We start from the raw sequence: 26,961 nt of genomic DNA on the forward strand, positions 1-26,961 counted from the left end.
CTCACTGTTGGCGGTAGTCATTTGTTCCGGCCTTTCATCTTGTCCGGTGGCTGAAAATCATAAATATATAATTAGTATTATTGAAAGTTCATGAGGTGGTGTGTATACTTCCTGTTTCAGCATTTTCATCCGAAGGAATCTTTTTTACGTGGTGTACATGCCGTTTCATTGTCTTCCCATCTCCAACAAGGGTTACTTCATTTCCAACCCGTTGTGTAACTACGTATTCTATGGGATTGTACCTGGAAGTGAGCTTATGAGGAATCACCATATTTTGTGTAACAACCTTGTCCCCTATTTTTATGTCACTATTCTTTGCTTGCCGTCTTCCATCTTCTTTCCTTTTACCTTTTTCTTTGTTGATCAAGTCATTATCCTGGGCTTCTTGGTCGATTTCTTCTCCAACGAGGTCAATTACCGAAGGGATTTTGTCCCTTATCCTCCTGTTGAATATCAATTCCGACGGTGATTTCCCAGTTGTTCCATGGGGAGTTACATTATGCATCATGATAAATTTCCTGATTTCGCTTTTATAGTCTCGTCTATTATTATAACTTATTTGTAACCTTTTGAGCAAGGATTTATTCATGTTCTCAACTTCTCCATTAGCTTGTGGCCAATACGGTGGTGTGTGTTCTAGCTGGATATTGTTTTCTTCGCAAAACTTCTGAAATTCCTTACTAGAGAACTGTCTACCATTGTCTGCTCGAATGGACTTCGGGATTCCAAGTTGACAAAATATTTCTTCTAGATGATTGATAATAACAGCAGACGTTGTTGTTTTCAGAAACTTAACGCTTTGGTATCGTGAGAAATAATCAATTACAACCAGAACTTGTTCTTGGTTCGGTAGCGGTCCCATGAGATCAATGGCCAGGTATTCCCAGGGACCGTTAGGGAACATGTGCCGAGTCATTGGTGGGGGTTTTTCAGGTCGGCTAACCAACAGACAATCCCTGCATCGTTTCACAAATTGTTCGACCTGCTTGTCAATTAAGGGCCACCATACCTTGGCCCTAAGTCGACGTTTCATAATTGTTTCACCTGGGTGGCCTTCATGTGCCAGATTAAGTACTTGGGGCCTCTTCGACGCTGGTATAACGATTTTATTGTTCCTGAGGAGAATTGGTCCGAGGGTAGTCAATTCAAAACGGAAAGGGAAAAAAACATTCTTATCCGCCGATTCCCAGCTATCATCCTTGACTTTGTTCACTGCGTCTGCTAACTCTGGATCTATCAGACTTTCCGCTGTGATTTCTGTAATTGACATTGCCCTTGGGGTGCTCTGTTCGATAATTGAGAATATATGGTGGTCACTTTCTTCATCGGTCGTTCCCATATTATTTACCTGACATAGTCTTGAAACGGAGTCCGCGATGTTTTCTTTTCCTGCTTGGTAAATGATTTTAAATCTAAAAGACTGTAGTCGTAGTACCGAGCGTTCAATGCGAGCTGGAGGCTTCGATGTCGGTTTGAATATCGCTTCTAGTGGTTTGTGGTCGGTAACCAATTCAAATTCTAGGCCTGTTAAAAAATAATAGAATCGTTCGACCGCCCAAACCAACGCGAGACTTTCTTTCTCCGTCTGAGAGTAGCGGCGTTCCGTGTCCGATAGACCCTTGCTTGCGAATGAAACAACTCTTGGTATGTCACCTTCGAATTGGAGAAGCACTGCACCTAATGCGAAAGGACTGGCATCCGCTATTAATCGGGTTCTCTTCAATGGATCGAAATAACTCAGAGTAGGAGGCCTCGTCAAGGCTTTTTTGAGTTTTTCGAAATTACTGTGATGCTCCTTCGACCAAATAAATTTGGTATCCCGCCTAGTGAGTTGCCGGAGTGGTTCAGTTGTAGTCGCTAAATCTGGTATGAATTTTCCAAGATAAGTAACCAGTCCTAAGAAGCTGCGTACTTCTTCTTTTGACGAAGGGGGTCTGAATTGTAATATCGCTTTGATCTTATTTTGGTCCGCATCTATTCCTTTATGTGATAATTTATGTCCTAGGAAATGTAGCTGCTGAACCTTCGTGATGCATTTTGTTTTGTTCAACAATACGTTATTTTCCCGGAACGTCTCCATAACCTTATTTAGAACGAAGTCGTGTTCCTGTTCCGTAATTCCATAAACGATAATATCATCAAGATAATTGATACAATTTTCGCATTTGGATAATACATTTTCAAAAATCCTCTGGAAAATTTCAGGCGCTGATGTGACCCCAAACATCAGACGCTTATATCTGAACATTCCCTTATGTGTTATGAATGTTGTAATGGGACGACTTTCTTCATCAAGTTCGATCTGGTGGTAGGCCCATTCTAAGTCCAACCGCGAGAAATACTTGGCATTTCGAAGTTTTGTCATGATGGAATCGAATACCGGCAACGGGTAATTTTCTCGAAGAATCGCTCGATTTGCTCTGCGCATATCTACACAAAGTCTGATGTCACCGTTCGACTTGTAAGTTATGACAATGGGTGAGATCCATGGGCTATGTCCTTCTACGGACTCGATGATGTCACGTTGTAGAGCTTCTTTAAGTTTAGTTTCCACTAGTGCTTCAACTGTAACAGGCACGCGTCTTAGTGGCTGTTGTACTGGTTTTACCGATTTGTCAATAGTCAGTGATACTTTTACATTCCTTATTTTTGGAAAAGGTAATATATGCTCTATTTGATTCACACCTAGTCCCAACCTCAACACGCCCAGCCGTTTAGCTGCATCTTTTCCCAAGATTGACATTTCTCCTCTATCAACTACAAAGAAAGAAGTAACTATTTCCCGTTTATCCGTTGTGCCTACCGTTGTTTGAAACTGAAGTTGAATTTCCAAAGATTGTTGTGCTGCGTACGATTTGAGGGTGTTCCTTGTTTGGAAATCAATATTTCAGACAACTGCTTTTTTGTTTGTGAGTAGTTTCCAATCACGTCCATTAATAATATTTGCCTTCGAACCAGAGTCTATGAGGAGGGTTATCGACACTCCTCCCACTTTACATTCAATTAGCTCATCCTGTTTAAATAGGCTTTTAGGGTGTCTAACGTTGTCGATTTTGAAACATTCATAACTCCTAGGGTTATTCCCCTCACGCTGGTTTTCCTCATCAGACGTTTGCTGATCTAGGTAATTCACACGTGATGATGTTCCCCTTTTTCTTTTGAATCCGTTATTACCCCCACTGTAAGGCCTTTTCCTCTGCTTCGTCTTGCATTTGCTTGCGAAGTGACCTACGAGGTCACATTTGTGACACCTTGAGTTCTTTGCTGGGCAATTGGAACTTGTCCCAAGGTGGTTTCCCCTGCAACGGAAACATTCCTGTATTCCTTGGTCACGTACCGATATCTTGTTGACAGACGTACCCGGCAAATTTATCGTGCCAGCGTCCATGGCTCTAGATTGGTCTGTTATTTGCTCGTGGACTTGACAAAGGTCAATAATTTCCTCCAATGTTCTTTCCTTCTCTAAAAGTTTCTTTTTTAGTTCCAAAGGAGCCCAGTGGTCGATTATTTTGTCCTTGATGTTTATCTCCGTTGCTTCATCTGCCGTGTTCCCAAAAGAACATTTCGTCGCCTGCTGTCTCAATCGAATGAGGAATTTATTGAGGGTCTCCCCCTCCCCGGGTTTGATGTTCCTGAAGGTATGTCTTTCGAAGGTTGAATTTTGAAGTGGCGAGAAATATTTTGTCAAGGCATCCACCAATATTTTGAACACATCATTATTTCCATCCTCATTGTGCTCAGCAACTGCCCCAGGTATGTTATAAGCTACTTCTTGTAATTGAACTCCTCCCAGATGCAATAGTTTGTTTCTTTTCCTGGAGCTATTCTGAATATTTTCAGAATCCAGATACAACTGGAAAGCCCTTACCCACTTCTGCCATTCCGTTCTGATGGAAGCTTTCTCAATAGTATCGCACAGAAATGGCCTGATTCCGGACTGATCTGACATATTGCTATGCTGTAACCCAAAACGATTCTCCTGTATAATACGTTCTTCAACATGGGCAAGTTACAATCAAATATAACACTCTCCACTTGAATTTGATTTGTGGACAAGTTACAATTGAATGTAACACTCTTTAACTCGATTTCGATTTGTGGACGAGTTACAATTGAATGTAACACTCTCCAACTTGAATTTGATTTGTGGACGAGTTACAATTGAATGTAACACTCTCCAACTCTATTTCGATTTGTGGACGAGTTACAATTGAATGTAACACTCTCCAACTTGAATTTGATTTGTGGACGAGTTACAATTGAATGTAACACTCTCCAACTCGCTTTTGATTTGTGGACGACTTACAATTGAATGTAACACTCTCCAACTCCAATTTGGTTTGTGGACGAGTTACAATCAAATGTAACACTTTCCAGCTCGATTTTAACTTGTAGACTAGTTACAATTGGATGTAACACTCTTCAAATTGAATTCAGTACTGTAATAAACATACAATTAAATGTAAACAATATGTTCATCACCCCTCGCATGCCATCACTTGGTTGATAAATAATGTATAACAGATGCTTTTACGTTGGCTTTATTGCTGTCTTGAATTCAGAAAATGAGAAGAAAAAAAAACTGACTAAAAGCATTTGTTTCCCATGATTGATATTTCTGAGTGTATATCTTGTTTTTAATGTGCATAAAATAATTCCGATGAATCCACTCAGTAAATATACGTTAGTCTTTGTTAAACAAACAACCGTCCCTATAGAAATAGCTTTCTTGCGATTTTGAATACCGAATATTTCCATATCACTTTTTCTTTGCCTGTACTTCATTAAATGGAATTAGTATTTACCTCTGTCGCCAGTTGTGCTGACCCACGGTGTGTAATGATAAGGCAACACTTCACTTAACACTTTATTCACTTCCCAAAACTAACAACCAAAATCCCAACTTAATCCCCGAGATCTTCACTCGCTCGGTGCTTCATTCATACTCCCCCAGTCGCCTTTGATTATCCAATCTTTCCATGATTCATTCCAAAGCAGTGGTGTCGGTACGCTGCCACAGTCACCAACCACCAACACTGACATAAAAACTTGTCAAGTTGACTTGGGTGTCACACCAATAGGTGGTTCCACTTATGTTTCGCTTGCGTTTACGAAGCTATTTTTATCAAGTACTTTTCTGGTTTTTCACATTTTGTCTTCAATCGAGGACCGCCTGCCCGGTACTGACGATGCCCAATAGGCTGAAACAGCTGTCTACCGGTGGCTCTTAAATTGAAATCAATATGGGAATGATCATAAAGTACTCATCTATTCATATTTTGATTTTCATGGAATTATTTTCCAGCAGCTTGACTGCATTAACCTTTCTCGATTCTATATATATATATATATATATATATATATATATATATATATATATATATATATATATATATATATATATATATATGTTTCATACAAAAGTTTCAGGAGTTCATGAGAGCTATATTTTGATATAATTTTTAAATATACAGGGTGTTTGGTGTAGGTGCTACAGACCAAAATTCCATTTTCTTAAATGGAACGCCCTGTATATCATCACATATTCAGATGCTACGTTGAATTCTGATATCATTTCATGTTTGGTTTTTGAAATTCGGTTACGGCGTTGTTGAGTTATTGCACTTTTCCTTAAATATGAAGTTTCAAAAAAACTTATTCACTCGTACACGAATCCAGTCTATATCTTTTATCAAATTGAACTAGACTACTACTGAATACAAACCATTATTCTCACCTCTAGGATACGATATCGATATCAGTTGAATATAATATTGAAATTCTTGAGAATGTGACTAACTTGAGGGTGAATTGCTTTATATTGCACAATTTCATCAAGTAGCTTATGCTTGTTGATGCCATAGTAACAAATGTTGTTGAATTGTATCTACTTGTCAGTTCGATTCAGTGATTCTTTGCAAAACAGTAACTGTGTTCTTTGTGCGAAAACTCCAGTATGCCTTTCGCGTTTAGTCCAAGTGATTGCATTGATATGTTATTAATTTTTGGGGAATGTCAGAAAAACTGCCGTCAAGCACAACGTCTATACCAAGAACGTTTTCCAGACAGACCCATTCCGTCACGAATGACTTTTTCGAGAGTTGTAGAAAAATTGCGAACTGGGTCATTTCCTTCTACTATAAAGCATCGTCATCATACGAGATCTGTTAGAACTGAAGATTTAGAGATCAATGTGTTGGCTTATATTATCATTCATCCACATGTTTCTATCCGTACTCTTGCAGAAGAAGTCGGTGTGAGTAAATCTAATGTACAGAGAATTCTGAAAGAAAATAAATACCACCCATTCAAAATTCAGTTGGTACAAGGTTTGAAACCCACGGACTTTGAACGACGACTTGAATTCATTGCTTGTATTCAGGTAATATTACATGAAAGTCCTAACATATTCAGTCAAATTTTGTAGAGCGATGAATCGCGATTCCACAATAACGGAGTTGTGAATCGACATAACAGTCACTATTGGTCTCAAGAAAATCCCCACTGGGTCCGCGAAAGTAATTTTCAAACTACTTGGGGTATTAATGTATGGTGTGGATTGTTCAATGGCCGCATCATAGGACCTTACTTTTTCAATGAAAATCTCAATGGATTGCGATATTTACATTTTCTAGAAAATGATTTGATCCAGTTGATGGAAGATATTCCCATAGCAGAACGACAAGGAATTTGGTGGCAACAAGATGGTGCTCCTCCTCACAATTCACAGATTGTTACTGAATATCTGGATAGAACGTACCCAAATAGATGGATTGGTAATAAGGGTCCAATTCGGTGGCCGGCTCGATCCCCAGATTTATCACCGCTTGATTTTTTCCTATGGGGTTATTTAAAAGATATTGTTTTCACTACTCCCCCTTTGAATGTGGATGATCTGAAAATGAAAATTCGACTAGCGTGCAGTGATATTACGCCTGATATTATAAGAGCGACTTGTACGAGAGAAGTGATTCGACGTTTCGAAGCCTGTATAATATCTAATAATGGGCATCACTTTGAACAATTTTTATGACTTATTTCTAGGTACCTACCATTCTTATGAAATGATTTATCAAGTTATATTATTTACATTGTTATTAATTAAAGATTTGTTTTCGAATACACCTCTTTCAATTTCGTAATTGTTTCATATTCAAAATGATTCCTGACTGAATTCCACAACTCAAAATTGAAACCATTACTTCGAACACCCAAAATTTTGACTAATTTTCATGTGATCTGATGCGGAGAGAATAATTGTATGAGATATTTTCAAAAATAATAGTCGTTCTCAAGACTTTACATTTTAAGCAATAACTCAACAACGCCGTAACCGAATTTCAAAAACCAAACATGAAATGATATCAGAACTCAACGTAGCATCTGAATATGTAATGATATACAGGGCGTTCTATTTTAAAAAATGGAATTTTGGTCTGTAGCACCTACATCAAACACCCTGTATATTTAGAAATTATATCAAAATATAGCTCTCATGAACTCCTAAAACTTTTGTATGAAACATTTTTGTGTATCTCCTTCAACAAACCAGATGTTGCCTGTCACATAAAATGTGGTTCACCCGGTATATATATATATAAATATATATATATATATATATATATATATATATATATATATATATATATATATTTATATATATATATATATACATATATATATATATATATATATATATATATATATATATATATATATATATATATATATATATATTTTGATTGATGCAAATAATTTTTCTATATTTTGAGTATTTCAATATTTAATTCTACAAAAAGTTATACCTATTTCCCTTTCAGCCTCGTGCAGAGAAGCATTTGGAAATGCATGAAAGTATCCCAAAACTGTTATACTATTGTCATCATCATCCACTTTAGTCCTCTTACGGACTCTTACGGAAGGTTCCATTCAACCTACAGTTTTTAGTGGTCGATTTATCACATTATTATTCGGCTTCGGAAGTTGTGGATATCTTTCATGAAATACTCGGCATGTTCTACTTGCAATTCTATTGCACTCACCATATATTATTAATAAATTCAAGAAATCTTCATTACTGTAACCTAATCTTGACATTATTCTATTATAATTGGTAGCTATCACAATCAGTCGAAACCACCAACGAAAGTCTGTCGTTAAATAATTGGTTTATTTATTTTTCCAAAAATATTAATGTGTACTGTTGTACGTTAGAGACCAATACCTTAATGTATACAAATTGTAACTTTTTCTAAGGTAGGTACATACCAATTTCGAATTGACTGATCTGAGACAGTTAAAAAACTGGATCAAAAAGAAATATTACTAAGTATAAAAAAAATGTTGAATATGCAAAATAAGTGATGAATTCAAAAAAACGAGCAAGAAAACCACGTCAGTTTCCGTTTGAAACAGTTTATCTCGAAAACGGTTCAAAATAGAAATAGTATTATCTGAGCAAAATTAATCTAAAATTGGATGTAGAGCTCAAAAATGTTGAAATATACAGGGTGTTCCATTTGAAAAAATTGAGTTCCGCTCATTTTTTCATGAGATCAAAGTATCTGCATTTTTTGTAGACCCTGTATGAGGCAAATGAAAATATGACTCGAAGTAAAGATCTTCATAGTATCACTACACTCCATTTCAAATTTGATCGTTTTAGTGCAAGAGAGTCCAAGATTATCGGCATTTATAAAAGTTCATGTTTGGTGAAAAAAATATCGAAATTAATTTATATCTTCTAAACGGTAATAGATAGGTATAGGGAAATTGTATATGAATTTGTTGACAAAGTGATAATGAATCATAATATGATATTATATAAGGGGTGTTCCATTTGAAAAATCAAAGAAGCCGCTACTTTATAGTAGAAGCGACAACGCCGCTTCGTCTGAAATATTTTAGGCGTGTAGGTCATATTGACTTATGCATACTGTGAAATTTTCAGGTTGATCCGTTGAATAGTTTGTCAGAAACGGCTAATTAACGCTCTTCATGAAAAGCCCTGTATAAAGATCTTCTGTGTCTGCTAGTCAGCGACTGCTAGCTACCCAGTTTTCACCATTACTCACCAACTCACATTAAATACTGACATCGTACTGTCATCGCCCTCTTGTGGTCAGGATTTGTATTCTCTACTATTAATATTTAGATAAAAGTTTGGACCCACTTTGGAACCACTTCCCCAATAATTATTATCAAATACGACACATAGTTTTTATAAACAATAATGATTTTATTTCTGTTCATAAAATAACATTATATAAATATTAGATACACACAAACACTTCACATAGACATCACAAATTTGTACTCGTCTCATGTTTCGACAAGAATATTGATTTCGACAGAATTGCCCGATTCATTGATGTTATCACTGTTCTGGCACTTCCTTCTGATGAAAGTGTATTAAGATTGTATTCACAGATAGTTTTCTTTTCATCCACAGATACACAATTATATTCATACAGATATTTCATGAATTTGAACACGCTTTTTGACAGTTCCCGGTGTTGGCGGCATACCAGCTGGCCGGAGTATTCCGATTTGATTGGTTCTCTCCTCACACTGGGGTATTCGAGGGGCCGAAGAGGGTGTGGTGGAATTACAGGTCTTGGTAGAATTGGTCACATCAGGTGGATGAGTTTGAGAGTCGTTTGTCCTCTTGGCGGGCGGAGGAGAAGATTTGAATTGTTGAAGTGGAATCTCTGTGATTTCGCTTCCTGTTTGTATTCTGTTGTTGCAACTGTGCGGTTTTTCACACTTCTGGTGGTCGAAAGTCACTCGGCAACTTTTTTCGTAGCTGAATATAGGTGTTTCATCAGAAGATAAGCCTTTTTCATAACAATCCATCGAGGAACTGCTGCAACTCCCTATAAATAATATATCATTAACTAGTTTTAAGTGTTTTAACTGAAATATCATTTTAATTGTTTTTGCTAAGTAATTGCTTTAGCAGCCAACTTAACACTGCTTTATTCAGATCAATTTTGAAATAGCTGCCTTTGAAGTTATACACACATCGGAAAAGTCTAGGGATATTTTTAAAAATGGCAATATTTTTTTTTAGATCGCTTTAGGGAAAAAAAAGTTGACGGGTGATTATTAAACGAATGTAACTTACAACAAAATTTATTAAATGGTCAAAAATACTGAGTGCGCATATAAGCAAAACTAAAAAAAATATGGCTCTTCTTTGGCACTCCGAAAAAAATCGTAATACAAAAAAAATTGGAATCAGTACAAAGTATGGCCTCCACGCTGGTTTATTACGGCCCTACATCTATCGTGCATCGACAAAATGAGATTGTCAATGTCTTGTTGAGGTACATTTGCCCATTCAGCGATTAAAAGCTCTCTCAATTGAAACGTTGTGTGAATGTTCCCCATATGCGGAGTAATTCTTCGTTGAAGCATGTCCCACACATGCTCGAAGGGATTCAGGTCCGGTGATTGTGCTGGCCATGGCAATACATCAACTCCTTCGTTGGTGAGCCAGTCAGTCACTAGACGCGCGACATGTGGACGAGCATTATCGTGCATTAGGTGGAAGTTTTCACCAACAGCACCAGCAAACGGACGGACGATAGGTAGAAGAATGGTGTCGAGGTACTGTCGAGCTGTGAGGGAGCGATTTGGAAAAACGAGATCGGTTCTGCCGCCGATCATGATTCCGCCCCATAGCATTACTGTACCACCTCTGTATGTGTGGACTTCCTGGACGTGTCTCAAACGTTCATCATTTCCAGGTCGTCTCCACAGTTTTACTCGACGAGAATCTGGATGAAATCCAAATCTGGATTCGTCTGTAAACAAAACTGTGGCCCAATCATTTGCATCCCAGTTTTGATGTTCTTGACACCACTCTAATCTTCTACCGCGATTGCCTCTCGACAAAGGTGGACATCTAAGTGGCCTTCTGTTGTGGAGATCTGCTTCATGCAGTCGATTTGTGACAGTATCACGACCAATGGTTACCTGGTGCGTCTGCTGCAACACGTTAACCAACTCAGGTGCTGTGATTGTCGGTTGTCTTCTTGCGGTTAAGACCAAAAATCGGTCTTAAACTGCAGTAGTAGCGCGTCCTCGCCCTGGATATTGTTCGGCTGAACTGCCAGTTTCACAGAAACGCCGCCACAATCGACTGATAACACTTTGGGAGACCCCCAAACGAAGAGCTACATCATTTTGTCGCATGCCACCTTGAAGAAGCCCTACAGCTCTATTCATCTCAGCCAATGGTAAGTGATGGCGTTCCATGTTAAAGCACAATATTTCCAGTTTAATTGCTGAGCAAGAACTGCATAGAATGTACAAACTCGACACTTTCCGATTTTTCATTTTAGCCGAAAACCTACAGTTTGTAAAAAACTCGATAAAAGATTAGTTACCGTTATTGCAGGCTTTGTTCAACCCATAGAAATCTACAGGGTGGTCGAGTGTACCAATTTAATCGAAATTAAACGACCTCAATCATTTATTTTTATGATATTTAGTATGTTATAAAAATATCCCTAGACTTTTCCGATGTGTGTATATTCATGTAAGAATAATTTCCTGTATAAACCATTGTAGTTTCTTGGAAATGAAGAAATATATAATAAAAATAGTAGCATGTAAATTTTCGCCGCTTTATTTTGTAAATAAATAAAAAAGTTTCAGAGCAACATGGATTCCACTATGTGGTGACCTACCCTCAGCGAACGTGAAAATAACAAATAAAGATATGTAAAGTTGGTTGTCTAACCTCATTCATAGACACCTTATAAAAGTCCCATCGCTAATCTCAAATGTTTTGGTTATGAATGAGTTTCACAAGGCGTGTCTTCGAGTTGGTATTTTCTGTTTAATTTTAATTGTCAGCTGTTTGATGATATTTTGACTGTCAACTGTTTCATTTTTCGTCAGTGTGGCCAATTTAGCTTTAGGGGGTGTCTGACCAGTTACAACCAAACATACCATTACTTTATTCTGTTCAGATTGGTCCTTCATGCATGGAACATGCAAATATTGATAGGGCAAAACGCTAGTACCCTATCTTCAGAAAAGAAGAAGAAGAAGAAAAGAAATTGTTTTCTGATCAGTTAGGATGGTATACAGGGCTTTTCATGATGAGCGTTAATTACCCGTTTCTGACAAACTATTCAACGGATCAACCTGGAAATTTCACAGTATGCATAAGTCAATATGACCTACACGCCAAACATATTTTAGACGAAGCGGCGTTGTCGCTTCTACTATGAAGTAGCGGCTTCTTTGATTTTTCAAATGGAACACCCCGTATATAATATCATATTATGATTCATTATCACTTTGTCAAGAAATTCATATACTATTTCCCTTTACCTATCTATTACCGTTTAGAAGATATAAATTAATTTCAATATTTCCTTTACCAAACATGAACTTTTATAAATGCTGATAATCTTGAACTCTCTTGCACTAAAACGATCAAATTCGAAATGGAGTGTAGTGATACTAAGAGGATCTTCACTCCGAGTTATATTTTCATTTGCCTCATACAGGGTCTTCAAAAAATGCACACTTTGATCTCATGAAGAAATGAGTGGAACTCAATTTTTTCAAATGAAACACCCTGTATATTTCAACATTTTTGAACTCTACATCCAATTTTAGATTAACTTTGTTCAGATAATACTATTCCTATTTTGAACCGTTCTCGAGATAAACTGTTTCAAACGGAAATTGACATGGTTTCCTTGTTCATCACTCATTTTTGTAAGACAGATTTCATTTGATGTTTCTCAATTAGTCACAGATAATACAATAAAAAGATAATTATTTAAATACTCCTATACTCCTCAACCATCGAATGAAACTTCTCTTCAAATAATAGTTTTATTAACGCTGAAACACGAACTGAAAATAATAAACCCATAAATTAATGAGTCAATTTAATCGTCAGTGTATTTCAGAATATGTTCAAACACACCTCCACCTCTACTTAAACAAACATGTAATCTCTTCAAAAGATTGTCATGTGTATCGCTTCTGATCAAGTCTGGAGTCAAACTATTGAAAGCAGTTGTAACTCTCGATTTCATATCTTCCATTGTTGTTATTGGAGTAGAGTAAACCATATTTTTAATGAAACCCCACACGAAATAATCTAATGGATTGCCATCTGGTGTTCTAGGAGGCCAACGAAAAGGTCCATTATTACCAATCCATCTGTCTTCGAAGATTTCGGTTAAAGCTTCGCTGACTGAATGAGAATTATGGGGTGGAGAACCATCCATCTGGTACCATACACGTTCTCTTTCTGGTCTATTATTTAAAATCATTTGAATTCCATTCCTCAATAAATGTTCATATTTTGATGCATTCAAATTATCATCATAAAACTCGATATAAAAATTTTACTCATTCTTTATGGCACAAAATACATTGAATTGCCATCTTTCTTGAAAACCCCTTTGGCGGACAACATGAGGATTTTCTGGCGCCCAATAACGACTGTTGTGTCTATTGAAAACTCCATTTTTTGTGAACTTGGCCTCATCTGTCCATATGATATTGTCAAGGAAATGTTCATCCTCTTGAATCTTGACAAGTAACCATTCAAAGAATTCCACTCTACGAGGTAAATCAGTCTCTTTCAAATGTTGGACACAGTAGAACTTATAGGGATGCCATTTATGCTTATTAAGAATTCGACAAATTGTCACGTAGGGTATACCTATCTCCCTTTCAGCCTCGTGCAGAGAAGCATTTGGAAATGCTGTTATACCATTGTCATCATCACCCACTTCAGTCTTCTCACGAATGATTTTTGGACGGAAGGTTCCATTCAACCTACAGTTTTTTAGTAGTCGATTTATTACATTATTATTCGGCTTCGGAAGTTGTGGATATCTTTCATAAAATACTCGGCATGTTCTACTTGCAATTCCATTGCACTCACCATAAATTAATAATAAAATAGAGAAATCTTCATTACTGTAACCTAATCTTGACATAATTCTATTATAATTGTTAGCTATCACAATCAGTCAAAACCACCAACGAAAGTCTGACGTTAAATAATTGGTTTATTCATTTTTCCAAAGCACACTATTAAAAAATATTAATGTGTACTGTTGTACGTTAGAGACCAATACCTCAATGGATACAAATTGTAACTTTTTATAAGGTAGATACATACCAATTTCGAATTGACTGACCTGAGACAGTTAAAAAACTGAAGAAATATTACTTAGTATAAAAAAAATGTTGAATATCCAAAATAAGTGATGAATTCAAAAAAACGAGCAAGAAAACCACGTCAGTTTCCGTTTGAAACAATTTATTTCGAAAACGGTTCGAAATAGAAATAGTATTATCTGAACAAAGTTAATCTAAAATTGGATGTAGAGCTCAAAAATGTTGAAATATACAGAGTGTTCCATTTGAAAAAATTGAGTTCCACTCATTTTTTCATGAGATCAAAGTATCTGCATTTTTTGAAGACCCTGTATGAGGCAAATGAAAATATGACTCGCAGAGAGGGAGTTCAAGATTATCAGCATTTATAAAAGTTCATGTTTGGTAAAAAAAATATCGAAATTAATTTATATCTTCTAAACGGTAATAGATAGGTAAAAGGAAATAGTATATGAATTTGTTGACAAAGTGATAATGAATCATAATATGATATTATATACGGGGTGTTCCATTTGAGAAATCAAAGAAGCCGCTACTTTATAGTAGAAGCGACAACGCCGCTTCGTCTGAAATATTTCAGGCGTGTAGGTCATATTGAGTTTGTCAGAAACGGCTAATTAACGCTCATTATGAAAAGCCCTGTATTTCGCGAAAACGACAGGTGTCTGCCTTACAGGCGTTTCTGGTTTTGTTCGGCTGACGAATCCTGAATTTGTTGAATGATCCTTAGTGGATATTTTGTCCTACCCATCTTATTATCAACCACTACGTCCTGGCTTTTGATAGAGGCATATATTGAACGTTTACGACAATTTGGTGTTTGAATACTTTGTACCACGCCAACGCCTGTTTTGCTACAAGATAAAACCCTTCACAGAAGGTGAGTTTTCCTACTTTTCTTTTCATTCTCTTGCTAGCGACAATATAGGACAGTTTCTATAAAAAAAAACATTTATAGGGATGTTGTACACGAAGGATTTATTTTCACCCAGGGAATTGTCACGGTTTCTGTTCTGGTTGGTTATCTCCCAAGTTTTGGTTCAACCCCTCGTCTACATTTCAAGGATATTTTTGGTATTATGGTTCCGAGTGTGAACTAAATGTTGCTATTGAGATTGTTCATGAATGTCATAAACAGAGATGGAGAAACAGATAAATTTCTTAGACGTGGCCATTATACACAATCAGAATAAATTCGAGTTCAATGTTTTCTGAAAACCTAGCTATACAGACATCACCATCCCAAGCGATCCTTTCCATCCAAACAGACATAAATTAGCAGCCTGCAACTCAATGTTGCGCAGAGAATTCGCACTGCTTTTGTCTGCAGACAATCTAGCTAGGGAAATTGATAGAATTGCACAGATAGATCATAATAATGGTTTCAACGCAGAACGCAGATACTATCCAGAAGTTAGTCAGGAGGAAACAAAGCCGGAAATTCACTCACAGATTGATATATCCTCAGGTGGAACAACCAGAAATCAAGAAATGGGTAACGTTAACATATTTTGGAAAAAGAACAGAAATCATCGCAGGTTTCTTCTTAAAGAACAATGTCGAAGTAGCATTCAGACCACATGCCAGGTTATCTCATTTCCTTTTCAATGCCAAAGATGAGGTCGAAAAGTTGGAACAATCTGGAGTTTATAAGCTTAAGTGTCCGGAGTGTAAAAGTGTTTATGTGGGACATCGTGGCCGAAATTTCCAAAAACAGAATGCTGAACATGAAAGGTCCTTCAGACTAGCAAAAAATGATTCGACGTTTTCAAACCATTCCTTAGGTTCGTTCCAACCTTGAGTCACAAAGAGATTTCCAACTGTTTGTAAATCGTTGTCAACGCGCATGTCTGGTAAATATTGGTTTCTGATTAATTTGAAATTTCTGATTGGAACAGCTGATAGTTCAACTGAAGTTCGGCATGGAATTTCAACATAACCTTTAAAAATAATTTGGGAAAGAAAGTTTTTGGATTTCTACTACTCCATCTTGATACAAAAAAAGGGGATGAGGGAATCTTCCAAAGAAAGGAAGGAAGTAATCAATTTGAAAATAAATAACTCTATACATGGATGTGTAGATCATGCAATGAAGTAACTTTCAGACACAAACTGAAAGAATGTCCTCCTGAAACAGCTACTTTCATATAAACATTGAATTACACGAAAGAAAAAAAAATTATTTCGAAACAAGTACTTCTATATGAACACTGAATTAAACAGAAAATACTTTTCTCTACTCAGTTTGTATTTCAAACATTCCACAACGAATGTCACTCCTAAAAATATAACCCCTTCAATTCTTTAAAAATAAATCTAATCAAGTGTATTTTCGGAGAGTAAAAGAAGGTTGCAGTATTTTATATCTCTATACTAATCAACATGGAACTGGGAGGTCACCGCAATAATTAATTTGTGTAATTAAAGATGTTCATATTTTAGGTTCACTTAAATAATTCCTAATTTTTCCTGCGCCAGCAAATACATAATTTATTTTATAACAATTTTTGCAGGTTATGTTGTTTGTAAGTTGCATGAACATAAAACAGAAACAGTAATACGGAATACGCATGCGTCAGATTGATGGTTAGAAGATAATCCTCAAACCATTCTGATAGATTTCGAACAGGTTTGAATCTTGGATGGAACAGAAAACTGATAGTTTACTAATGGTTGGAAACTCACGTTGGAACGCAATCACATTACTGCGCAGAATCCTGACTGTCAGAAACTGTTTCTGACGCTGGTTGGAACGAACCTCTTGGCATGCAACCACAAGTTTCCGAATCTAAACGATACGGAAATTATGCACAATGGAAGAAAGGGATACAAACTCAATCATTTAGAATCCTTGGAAATTTACAAGCATAAACATTGCGGGTGCAACCTGTTGAATGATCAAATCGATTCAATTTACTCTCCGGTTTTTCAATTGGCACATCCGCATTATGAACTGTAAATTCAGGTACTCAATCAAGTACCTGAATGGTATATATTGGCGAACGTAATGAATCATTGTTAGTTTATTGTATTAGTTGGAGAATGTCCATATAGGACGAAACTGCAGTAACGTTAGTTACAATTAAAAGTGGTAAAAAAACAGAAATTTTCATTTCTCTTTTCATTATGATCTCCCACGTAGTAACGGCTACATCCATCAATTTACTTGATAAATAAGTTTTCCGTATGGTTCATACTTTGAGGATGAAACTGTACTAGAGAAATCAGTGAACCTCATTTTTTACCTCATTGCTGAAATTCGGAATACCTATTTCATGAAATTATTTATCAATTCAAAAACGAACATAGCAATGAAATTGACAGGTTCACTACCTCATTCTACTAGAAAAGTGATATCCAATACTACTCTATACAGTGTGTCCAAGATAAGGATCCTAAGCATGGGAATCTCAGTACCTGTTGGAGATACAGCTTAGGTTAAATTAGGAAAAAGTTGTGTTCTATAAAGCTTATTTACATGCCGTTTAGAAACTTGAAGAATTTTCATGGCCTGCTGAGATATTTGGGAAAAACGAGAATTTGACAATATCAATTTTATTTTTTTCTGACTTTATTTGAAAAGATATCAAAAAACGAATTACACTTTTTCATTGACACTTTTAAGGTACTACACGATGGTATTTTTAGATTTTATATCCGACGTTTCGTTTTCAAGAAACCATCATCAACTTTATTTTTTTATATGACCCGAAACAAAAGTACACCCTGTATCTGATTCCATTTTTTATTACGAATTCAACGATGTATCACATGCCATTGTTTTCTTTTTAGTTTGAAGGAAAATTAAATTTTTTCTATTTTTAAAAAAATCTTTAAGTAGGCGTTGCAAACAAATGCTTTGACGTAAATACCTGTCACCGAGCCTGTCAAATATTATTTAATCACACGATAAAATAGTAATTGTCGTTGTTGTTAGCCTGTTTGTCGAGTTGTTGTTCGAAATTTAAAAGAATATGGTTCATTTAAAAAGTCTGTTTTATCTCGAATAAAGGAATCTTCAGAAGAAGCCCAAAATAATGTTTTACAAGCAGTTGTTGAGAACCCTGAAATATCAACTAGGCAAATCGAAAATAATGTAGGAGTAGCCAAATCCACAGCTCAATTTATTTTGCGTGAAAATAGATATCACCCTTATAAATTTAGGATTTGCCAAGGACTTAAACCAGGGGATTTCGAACGGCGCCGAAATTTTTGCGAATGGTATACACGCGCGTGTGAAGAAGATTATAATTTCCCTTCAAAAATAATATGGTCCGACGAAAGTATGGTCACTAATAATGGTATCTTCAACCGCCGCAATACGCATTACTGGGCTCAGCAAAATCCGCGTGTTAAGAAAATATCAAGACATCAAGAACGTTTTGGGTTTAATATGTGGTGTGCAATTTTAGGAACTAAAATACTACGTCCGTTTTTTTACTATAATTCTTTGACCGCCGAACGATACCATCATTTATTGCAAAACTATGTAGAAGACTGTTTAGATAATTTACCTCTGGCACAGGTCAATAACTGTTGGTTTCAACAAGACGGTGCTCCTGCACATAATTCTAGACAAGTTCGAGAGTATCTTTCGCAGCGATTTCCTGGATTGGAACCTTTAGTGAAGTGTCTTGGCCAGCGCGATCCCCTAACTTAACTCCTCTGGACTTCTTCATATGGGGTTTTGTTAAAAACCGGGTTTACCAAAATTCTTTTGAAATCGAACAGCAGTTTCGAGAATGTGTAACTGTCGCATTTAACAGTATTACACCAGAGATGTTACGTGATGTTTTAAGTTCTACAGTTAGAAGATCATACTTATGTTTGGAAAATAACGGAAACCTGTTTGAACACCTCCTTTGAATTAAATAAAAAATGCGTTAATTTCTTTGTTGTTTTCATTACTTTAAAAAAATCATTATTAACCTACTTAAAAATACATTTTAAAAATAGAAAAAATGCAATTTTCCCTTAAACTAAAAAGAAAACAATGGCATGTGTTACATCGTTGAATTCGTAATAAAAAATGTAATCAGATACAGGGTGTACTTTTTTTTCGGGCTATTTGAAAAAATAAAGTTGATGATGGTTTTTTGAAAACAAAACGTCGGATATAAAAACTAAAAATACCATCGTGTAGTACCTTGAAAGTGCCAATGAAAAAGTGTTATTCGTTTTTTGATATCTTTCCAAATAAAGTCAGAAAAAAATAAAATTGATATTGTCAAATTCTCGTTTTTCCCAAATATCTCAGCAGGCCATGAAAATTCTTCAAGTTTCTAAACGGCATGTAAATAAGCTTTAAAGAACACAACTTTTTCCTAATTTAACCTAAGCTGTATCTCCAACAGGTACTGAGATTACCATGCTTAGGATCCTTTTCTTGGACACACTGTATAAAATTGGAGTCCTCTTGACATTACTCAACATAAATAAATCAAGTTTTTTCAGTCCATATTTTTGAACCGTGAAACTTCAATGGAGATAAAAATATTGCTGTAAATCATCCCTGGAACAAAATAACGCCGGCCGCCGCTGACCTTCGTCAATCGACTCTGACTTGGCCAAGTTCGCGCTCAACTTGACTTGCCCCTGTCGATGACTCTGGATATCGCGCCGCTACGAGAGGCTTCCCTTTTGGCTTCCAGAAACTTCCATCGCGATATATAAGCACACCCAACACGCAGATGGGAGAATTCTAGTTGAAAGGGCAGGGCGAAGTGATCTTATGAGGCGTTATACATTTAATTATTAGTCTGAAGTTTCAGTTGAAGTGTTTGTGTTGTATTGTCAGTGTAGCAGTGGAATAAAGTGGAGTTCAATTGTAAATTGTAGCCAATTATTGTCAAACCCACGGGCAAAACGTAACATAGGTAAACAAGAATATGTTAATTTTTAGATTTTACAATTGAATATAGATTTACAAATTGAATTATGTAAGTACATACTTGTAAATGCCACTGTTACTCCCTATTCTGTAATTGGGTTCATCCTGTAGAATAGTGTATGAAATAAATAAATAAATAAAATAAATAAATACCCGTCATTACTTAATGGACATTTCAATGTTGGCGTTATTTTCTAAACAAAATCGTGTTGTTGAAAGAGTTGTGTTCTGTAGACAAATTTACAATGAGTTTGTGAAAGCAACATACAGGAAGTTACAAATAAAACGAGTCAACGTTTTCGAACGAAGGTAGAATTATTAGACCACACCTGCTTTTTCTTGCTCTTCTTTTTGCTTCTGTTCACTTTTTCCTCTATCCCTTTGATGATATATTCCAGCAAATATGATAATGTTCAATAATAGTAGGAAACATCCCACTCCAATAGTTACGGTGAGTGCGGTCGTATAACTTTGGAAATGACTTGAGGCCAGTTTTCTCAAAAGATTGTTTGGATTCTTGTTCAGACTTGGCAGGACAATTGTGTTATCAGGAGGGCATTCTGTAGTTGTGGCCTGTAAAAAATAAAATGAATGAATACACAAATGAGTTTATCAATGTGCTCCATCGAATGAAAATATTAAGTACCAGAGGTTTATCAGCAATGGCCGGAATAAGCCATATGAGCGCATGGAGAATCCTTAAAAACCACAAATTCCATCCTTTAAAAATTGAACTTGTTCATGAACTCAATGAGGATGATTTTGACCGAAGACAGGAGTTTTGTGAGGGCATGAGTGAGAGATTGATACAAAATCCCGAGCTGCTTTATAACATCTGTTTTTCGGACGAAAGCTCATTTTATTTAAATGGTTGCGTGAACCGTCACAATTGCCGTTATTGGTCGGATGAAAACCAAAAACAATACGCAGAAGTACATACTCAACATCCCCAAAAGTTGAATGTCTGGGCCGGAATATTAGGCAATCATATTATAGGTCCATTTTTCATTGATGGAAATTTAACCGGTGATTCTTATTTACAACTTCTTGAAGAGGCAATACAATCTCGTATAGTTGAAATAATCGAACAGGATCCAAGATGACAAGATGAATTTATCCATTTTCAACAAGACGGTGCACCACCCCATTATGCCCAGCAGGTTCGAAATTTTTTGAATTATCATTTTGAAAGACAATGGATTGGCAGAAGAGGTCCAATTGAATGGCCAGCACGATCACCAGATTTAACACCACTGGACTACTTTTTGTGGGGATATTTGAAGTCTGAAGTTTATGCTACACAGCCAGCCAATTTAGATGAATTACGTCGTAGAATTATTGATGAATGCCGAGCTATAACTCCTGAGATGTTGAATAATATAAGAGCGAAATTCGAACAAAATCTTCATTGTTGCATGGAGCAAAATGGCGCACATTTTGAACATTTACTCTAAAGTTCCTATGTGAGTTACCCTTATTAGGTGTTACTTTTTTTGTGTTTGCTTCAAAAACAATTATTGGGAGTTATTAACGCTAAAGCAGTTTTTTAAACTTTTCTGTGTCATCAGCATTCAAGGAAATCAGCAGGTTGTATTCGTTGTGTAGGTAAGTTTTTAGTATGATTCACTTTTTTATCAGAAGCATAAAATATCCACGTCAAAAGGCAACCTTCATAAGGAGGTGCCACTCAATTTACCTAAAATGTAAGGGTGGTAACCAACCCCATCCCCCGAAAAAATCTCCTCGTAATAAACAAATAATTCTTACTTTTTCACGAAATCAAATGGACACGTATTAGCAGGTTGTCATAAAAAGCAAAAATTCATTTTTTTATGAAAGTTCTGAACGCAAATTGTACCTTAAAAACAATTTGATTCATTTTAAAAAGAGTTGAACTCAATAAAAATACCTTTCAATCTTCAAATTATCTCGAAAACTAATCGTTACAAAAATTTTCTCTCAACAGAGATGTAAACGTATTCGAAAGATCTTTAAAACAAGGTGCCACTTGACCTACTTTCTCTATCTAAATAAGGGTCGTTGGACGCACCCCTCCGAGGGGGTCTTCGGGTGATGACTGGACTGATTCCTCCGAGAGATGACTATTTATAGGTCATTCGAGTACTTTCACTTATCCCCGCTTTCCATTTTCCGCTTCACTGGTTCCGTGGGAGATGACCGTTTTGGCGGGAGTTGGCCATTTTTCGATTGATGATGGGTTTCCATATGTTGCGTATTTCTACGCTGGCTTGGCTGAATACGTTGTTGGACAACATGTATGCGGCTTCCTTGAATTTTCTCCTAAACCAATGTTCCCTCTGTGCAAGATCTCAGCTTGGGACCACTCGATGTTGTGTTGATGGGTCCAAACATGGTCTGCTATTCCTGATTTGCTGGTTTCCCCTCGCTGTGTGTGTTTCTTGTGCTCGAAAATGCGAACATTCGATGGCCTCTTAGTTTCACCAATATAGGATTTTTTGCACTCACAGGGTATCCGGTAAATGCAATTCTTGAAATCGCAGTCCGCGTTTGGTGGCCTGGTTTTCGTGAGCCTACTACGGATAGTATTACCGGATTTGAAGCAGGTTCTGATGTTGTACTTGGAACCAATTCTTTTTATCTCCTCCGATAATCTTCTGATGTAGGGAAGTGCAAGCACTGGTTGTGACGGCTTCTCTTCCTTGCGAGGCTCCTGCTGTCTTTCAGCCAAAGTCTCTTCTATCATCGCTTTGGAGTAGCCATTCCGTTGAAGATCATTTTTAATGATGTCTAGTTCCTTCTCGAGACCTTCCTTCGTATTACAGAGCCCAAAAGCACGGTCTAATAGAGTCTTGATGATTCCTCTTTTAGTCGATTGATGGTGGTTGGATTCGTGGTTCAGATACTGTCCCGTATGAGTGGGTTTTCGGTATACAGATGTTTCCCACTTAGTGTCGGTCCTCTTCACCAAAACGTCTAAGATATTTATAATTAGTTATCGGTTCTTCATTTACTGTTCATTTAGTTTTTTGTTAATATTCATTACTATATAGTGTAATGTACTTAGCATTTATATTTTGTTTACTCACTATCTTTCACATGTAAAATGAGGATATTTTTTGGATTTATTCTGTGTATATCCCTATTTGTGTAATAAATAAATAAATAAATATACAATAAAAAGAGGGTTTGAGACAATATGGATCCCTGGGGTTACACAAGGTTGTATTTTTGTATTCTCTCGGTAGAGAATATCAGTCAATAATGAATAAGTCGTCTATGTAATTAGTGAAAATGAAATAAAGAAATAGTTAACTACACGCAGAAAATCAAAACAGTATATACGAACCAATACCTGTAGGGCCGTATCCGATTTTGGTGGAAGAGGCACGGGCAAAATATTTCCTGATAAACTCGATATAGTTGACGGCTCAGGAGGAGGGAGAGCAACAACATGGACGAAATGGGGTTTTTCTTTATACTGTGGTCGAACGGGTCCTAAAAAATATGATTTATAAAGATCAACTTGTTATTATCTGATTTAAAGATGTAATGAATGTAGTTTCAGGTCATTATGCATTTCTTCAAGTGAATCCACAAAATGTTTCGAAATCTACGCTGAATTCTACCAATCTTCAAATAATTTTACTTTAAGTCACAATATCAGACAATATCAACATAAATAAATTCACACTGAACCGAATCGCAAGCATCTAGAAACCTTGGGAATCGTTCAAAAATAATCAGAGACTGGAATAATATCTTTCCAGAATCACAGAAAAAATCATTTCAAGTATAGACATTTATGTTTTTCAGTCGATATATTCAAATTAGATACTGAAGGCGCATTTCGTTAACTTAAATAACCTTGTGAAATATTATGAGCAACACTTCCAATTTTGACATTCTAGAATACTGCAAATAGTTAAATACGATCAACAGTGTTGAATGACATTGCCAGGATTTGAATCAATCTAGCAACGGAATCAGATGTACAAGGTGAGTCAACAAGAATCTCTCGGACCATTGCTATCAGAGGGAATAATTTTCCGAACTGCTCAAATTTTTTTTGCACTCATATCGATAAATACTATCTTTCAAAGTTATTTTCCTGCATACTGGGTGATTTAGCCGAATATGGCCAATCAAAGTTATATTATTTTAAACAGAACACCCAGTACATGAATACGTCACTTGATTACAAATTTTTTAGCTCTCCGAGGAATTTTTATTTTCGAATTTCCAATACGGCATTGCCAAGTTATTCCAGAAAAACATTTTTTGCAGACAATATTTTTTTAATTTACCACCCGCATGTCTACAGCAATTAAGTGGATTTTTTTAGGAATATCTCTATGATAATTTTTGGAGACTCAACTTTCGGAAATAATGTATAGAGTGCCCGGTAAAACCTGTCAAGTTTCATTCATTTTCAAATAAATTATCTAAGAACAATTCGTTCAGGCCAGTCTCAACTCCCTACACACTAGGTTAATGGACTGACACCTATCAGAAAACAACTACTCCCCAGGCTAATACCACGAAGGGCGTTGGATTATATCCGACAAGTGTCAGTGCAGGATCCTTCACAGAAGTTATTCCTGCATATGCTGTTGGCGACACAACTGCCGCAATAGATTTTCAATTATTGGAACACACTTGCAGACCGGTTTCGGGCTGTTTGGCCACTCGTCAGTGCAAGGTAGTATATATCATCAACATAAAGTCGATGATTTCCGATAATTGAAAATCGAATTCCGTCAGAGTATCATTCTTCGAACTAAGCTGAAGCCTACAACAAACAACAGGTTTGTCGTCGCCCCATCTGCCTGTGAACGAGGTAACCAACTGCATATCCGAAATTTGCCCAATTCCTCGTATAAGGAAAGAAAACTTTCACACGAATTGTTCTTAGATAATTTGATTTATAGCCAGTCTTCAAGTATGCCACTGACTATATGTGAAACATTTTCAAACAGATAGAAATCAACTTTTTGAAACGGAAAACCCGTTTTTTTTTTGCCTTTGGAGAGTATGCTGCACCTGTCTTCTGATATTGTACGATCGGAGAGAATGATCACTGTTTGTCTGTTGTGCAGGATATTTCAGAAAAACACACATCGGAAAAGTCTAGGGATATTTTTATAACATACTAAATATCATAAAAATAAATGCACGAGGTCGTTTAATTTCGATTAAATTGGTACACTCGACCACCCTGTAGATTTCTATGGGTTGAACAAAGCCTGCAAAAACGGTAACTAATATTTTATCAAGTTTTTTACAAACTGTAGGTTTTCGGCTAAAATGAATAATCTGAAAGTGTCGAGTTTGTACATTCTATGCAGTTCTTGCTCAGCAATTAAACTGGAAATATTGTGCTTTAACATGAAACGCCATCACTTTCCATTGGCTGAGATGAATAGAGCTGTAGGGCTTCTTCAAGGTGGCATGCGACAAAATGATGTAGCTCTTCGTTTGGGGGTTTCCCAAAGTGTTATCAGTCGATTGTGGCGGCGTTTCCGTGAAACTGGCAGTCCAGCCGAACAACATCCAGGGCGAGGACGCGCTACAACTGCAGTTCAAGACCGATTTTTGGTCTTAACCGCAAGAAGACAACCGACAATCACAGCACCTGAGTTGGTTAACGTGTTGCAGCAGACGCACCAGGTAACCATTGGTCGTGATACTGTCAGAAATCGACTGTATGAAGCAGATCACCACAACAGAAGGCCACTTAGATGTCCACCTTTGTCGAGAGGCAATCGCGGTAGAAGATTAGAGTGGTGTCAAGAACATCAAAACTGGGATGCAAATGATTGGGCCACAGTTTTGTTTACAGACGAATCCAGATTTGGAATTCATCCAGATTCTCGTCGAGTAAGACTGTGGAGACGACCTGGAAATAATGAACGTTTGAGACACGTCCAGGAAGTCCACATATACAGAGGTGGTACAGTAATGCTATGGGGCGGAATCATGATCTTGTTTTTCCAAATCGCTCCCTCACAGCTCGACAGTACCTCGACACCATTCTTCTACCTATCGTCCGTCCGTTTGCTGGTGCTGTTGGTGAAAACTTCCACCTAATGCACGATAATGCTCGTCCACATGTCGCGCGTCTAGTGACTGACTGGCTCACCAACGAAGGAGTTGATGTATTGCCATGGCCAGCACAATCACCGGACCTGAATCCCATCGAGCATGTGTGGGACATGCTTCAACGAAGAATTACTCCGCATATGGGGACATTCACACAATGTTTCAATTGAGAGAGCTTTCAATCGCTGAATGGGCAAATGTACCTCAACAAGACATTGACAATCTCATTTTGTCGATGCACGATAGATGTAGGGCCGTAATAAACCAGCGTGTAGGCCATACTTTGTACTGATTCCAATTTTTTTGTATTATGATTTTTTTTCGGGGTGCCAAAGAAGAGCCATATTTTTTTTTAGTTTTGCTTATATGCGCACTCAGTATTTTTGACCATTTAATAAATTTTGTTGTAGGTTACATTTGTTTAATAATCACCCGTCAACTTTTTTTTCCCTAAAGTGATCTAAAAAAAATTATTGCCATTTTTAAAAATATCCCTAGACTTTTCCGATGTGTGTATTTTTAAATCTAAAGAAATGAACTATAAACGTTCAAGCCAGTCTCGGATATACCTACACAGTAGGTTTAATGGACTGGCGCCTATCAGAAAACAACTACTCCCCTGGCTATTACCACGAAGGGCGTTGGATTATATCCGACAGGCGTCAGTGCAGGAATCTTCACAGAATCACACAGCCAGGGGAGTAGTTGTTTTCTGATAGGCGTCAGTCCATTAAACCTACTGTGTAGGTATATGGAGACTGGCCTGAACGTTTAAAGTTCATTTGCTTTAAATTCGTTTACTGCCAGTCTTCAAGCATATCCCA

The 26,961-nt window shown here is 36.7% G+C and overlaps 2 protein-coding genes across 3 annotated transcripts in view; both read right to left on the reverse strand.

Annotated features, from left to right (window-relative positions):
- Window positions 1-2,887: 2,887 nt before the first annotated feature.
- On the reverse strand, window positions 2,888-3,949 carry LOC141482761 (uncharacterized). Its single transcript, XM_074176557.1, has one exon. The coding sequence runs from the start codon at window positions 3,947-3,949 to the stop codon at window positions 2,888-2,890; it is 1,062 nt and encodes a 353-aa protein (XP_074032658.1).
- Window positions 3,950-9,217: 5,268 nt separating this feature from the next.
- The window catches only part of LOC111516680 (neuroligin-4, X-linked), a 108,450-nt gene continuing 90,706 nt past the window's right edge, over window positions 9,218-26,961 (reverse strand). The window contains exons 11-13 of one of the 2 annotated variants that reach the window (XM_074176630.1): window positions 23,391-23,533; window positions 20,386-20,629; window positions 9,218-9,875 (exon numbers count right to left, since the gene is read on the reverse strand). In XM_074176630.1, coding sequence (XP_074032731.1) covers window positions 9,466-9,875; window positions 20,386-20,629; window positions 23,391-23,533 — 797 coding nt within the window. In that variant the 3' untranslated portion in view covers window positions 9,218-9,465. Of the gene's footprint in view, window positions 9,876-20,385; window positions 20,630-23,384; window positions 23,534-26,961 lie in introns of both variants that reach the window. The other variant, XM_074176629.1, reaches the window with a different exon arrangement.

The sequence above is a fragment of the Leptinotarsa decemlineata genome, unplaced genomic scaffold (genome assembly GCF_025532065.1).
Source record: "Leptinotarsa decemlineata unplaced genomic scaffold, Ldec_3_MD MMD2_tig00001973_RagTag_RagTag, whole genome shotgun sequence".
Lineage (NCBI taxonomy): Eukaryota > Metazoa > Arthropoda > Insecta > Coleoptera > Chrysomelidae > Leptinotarsa > Leptinotarsa decemlineata.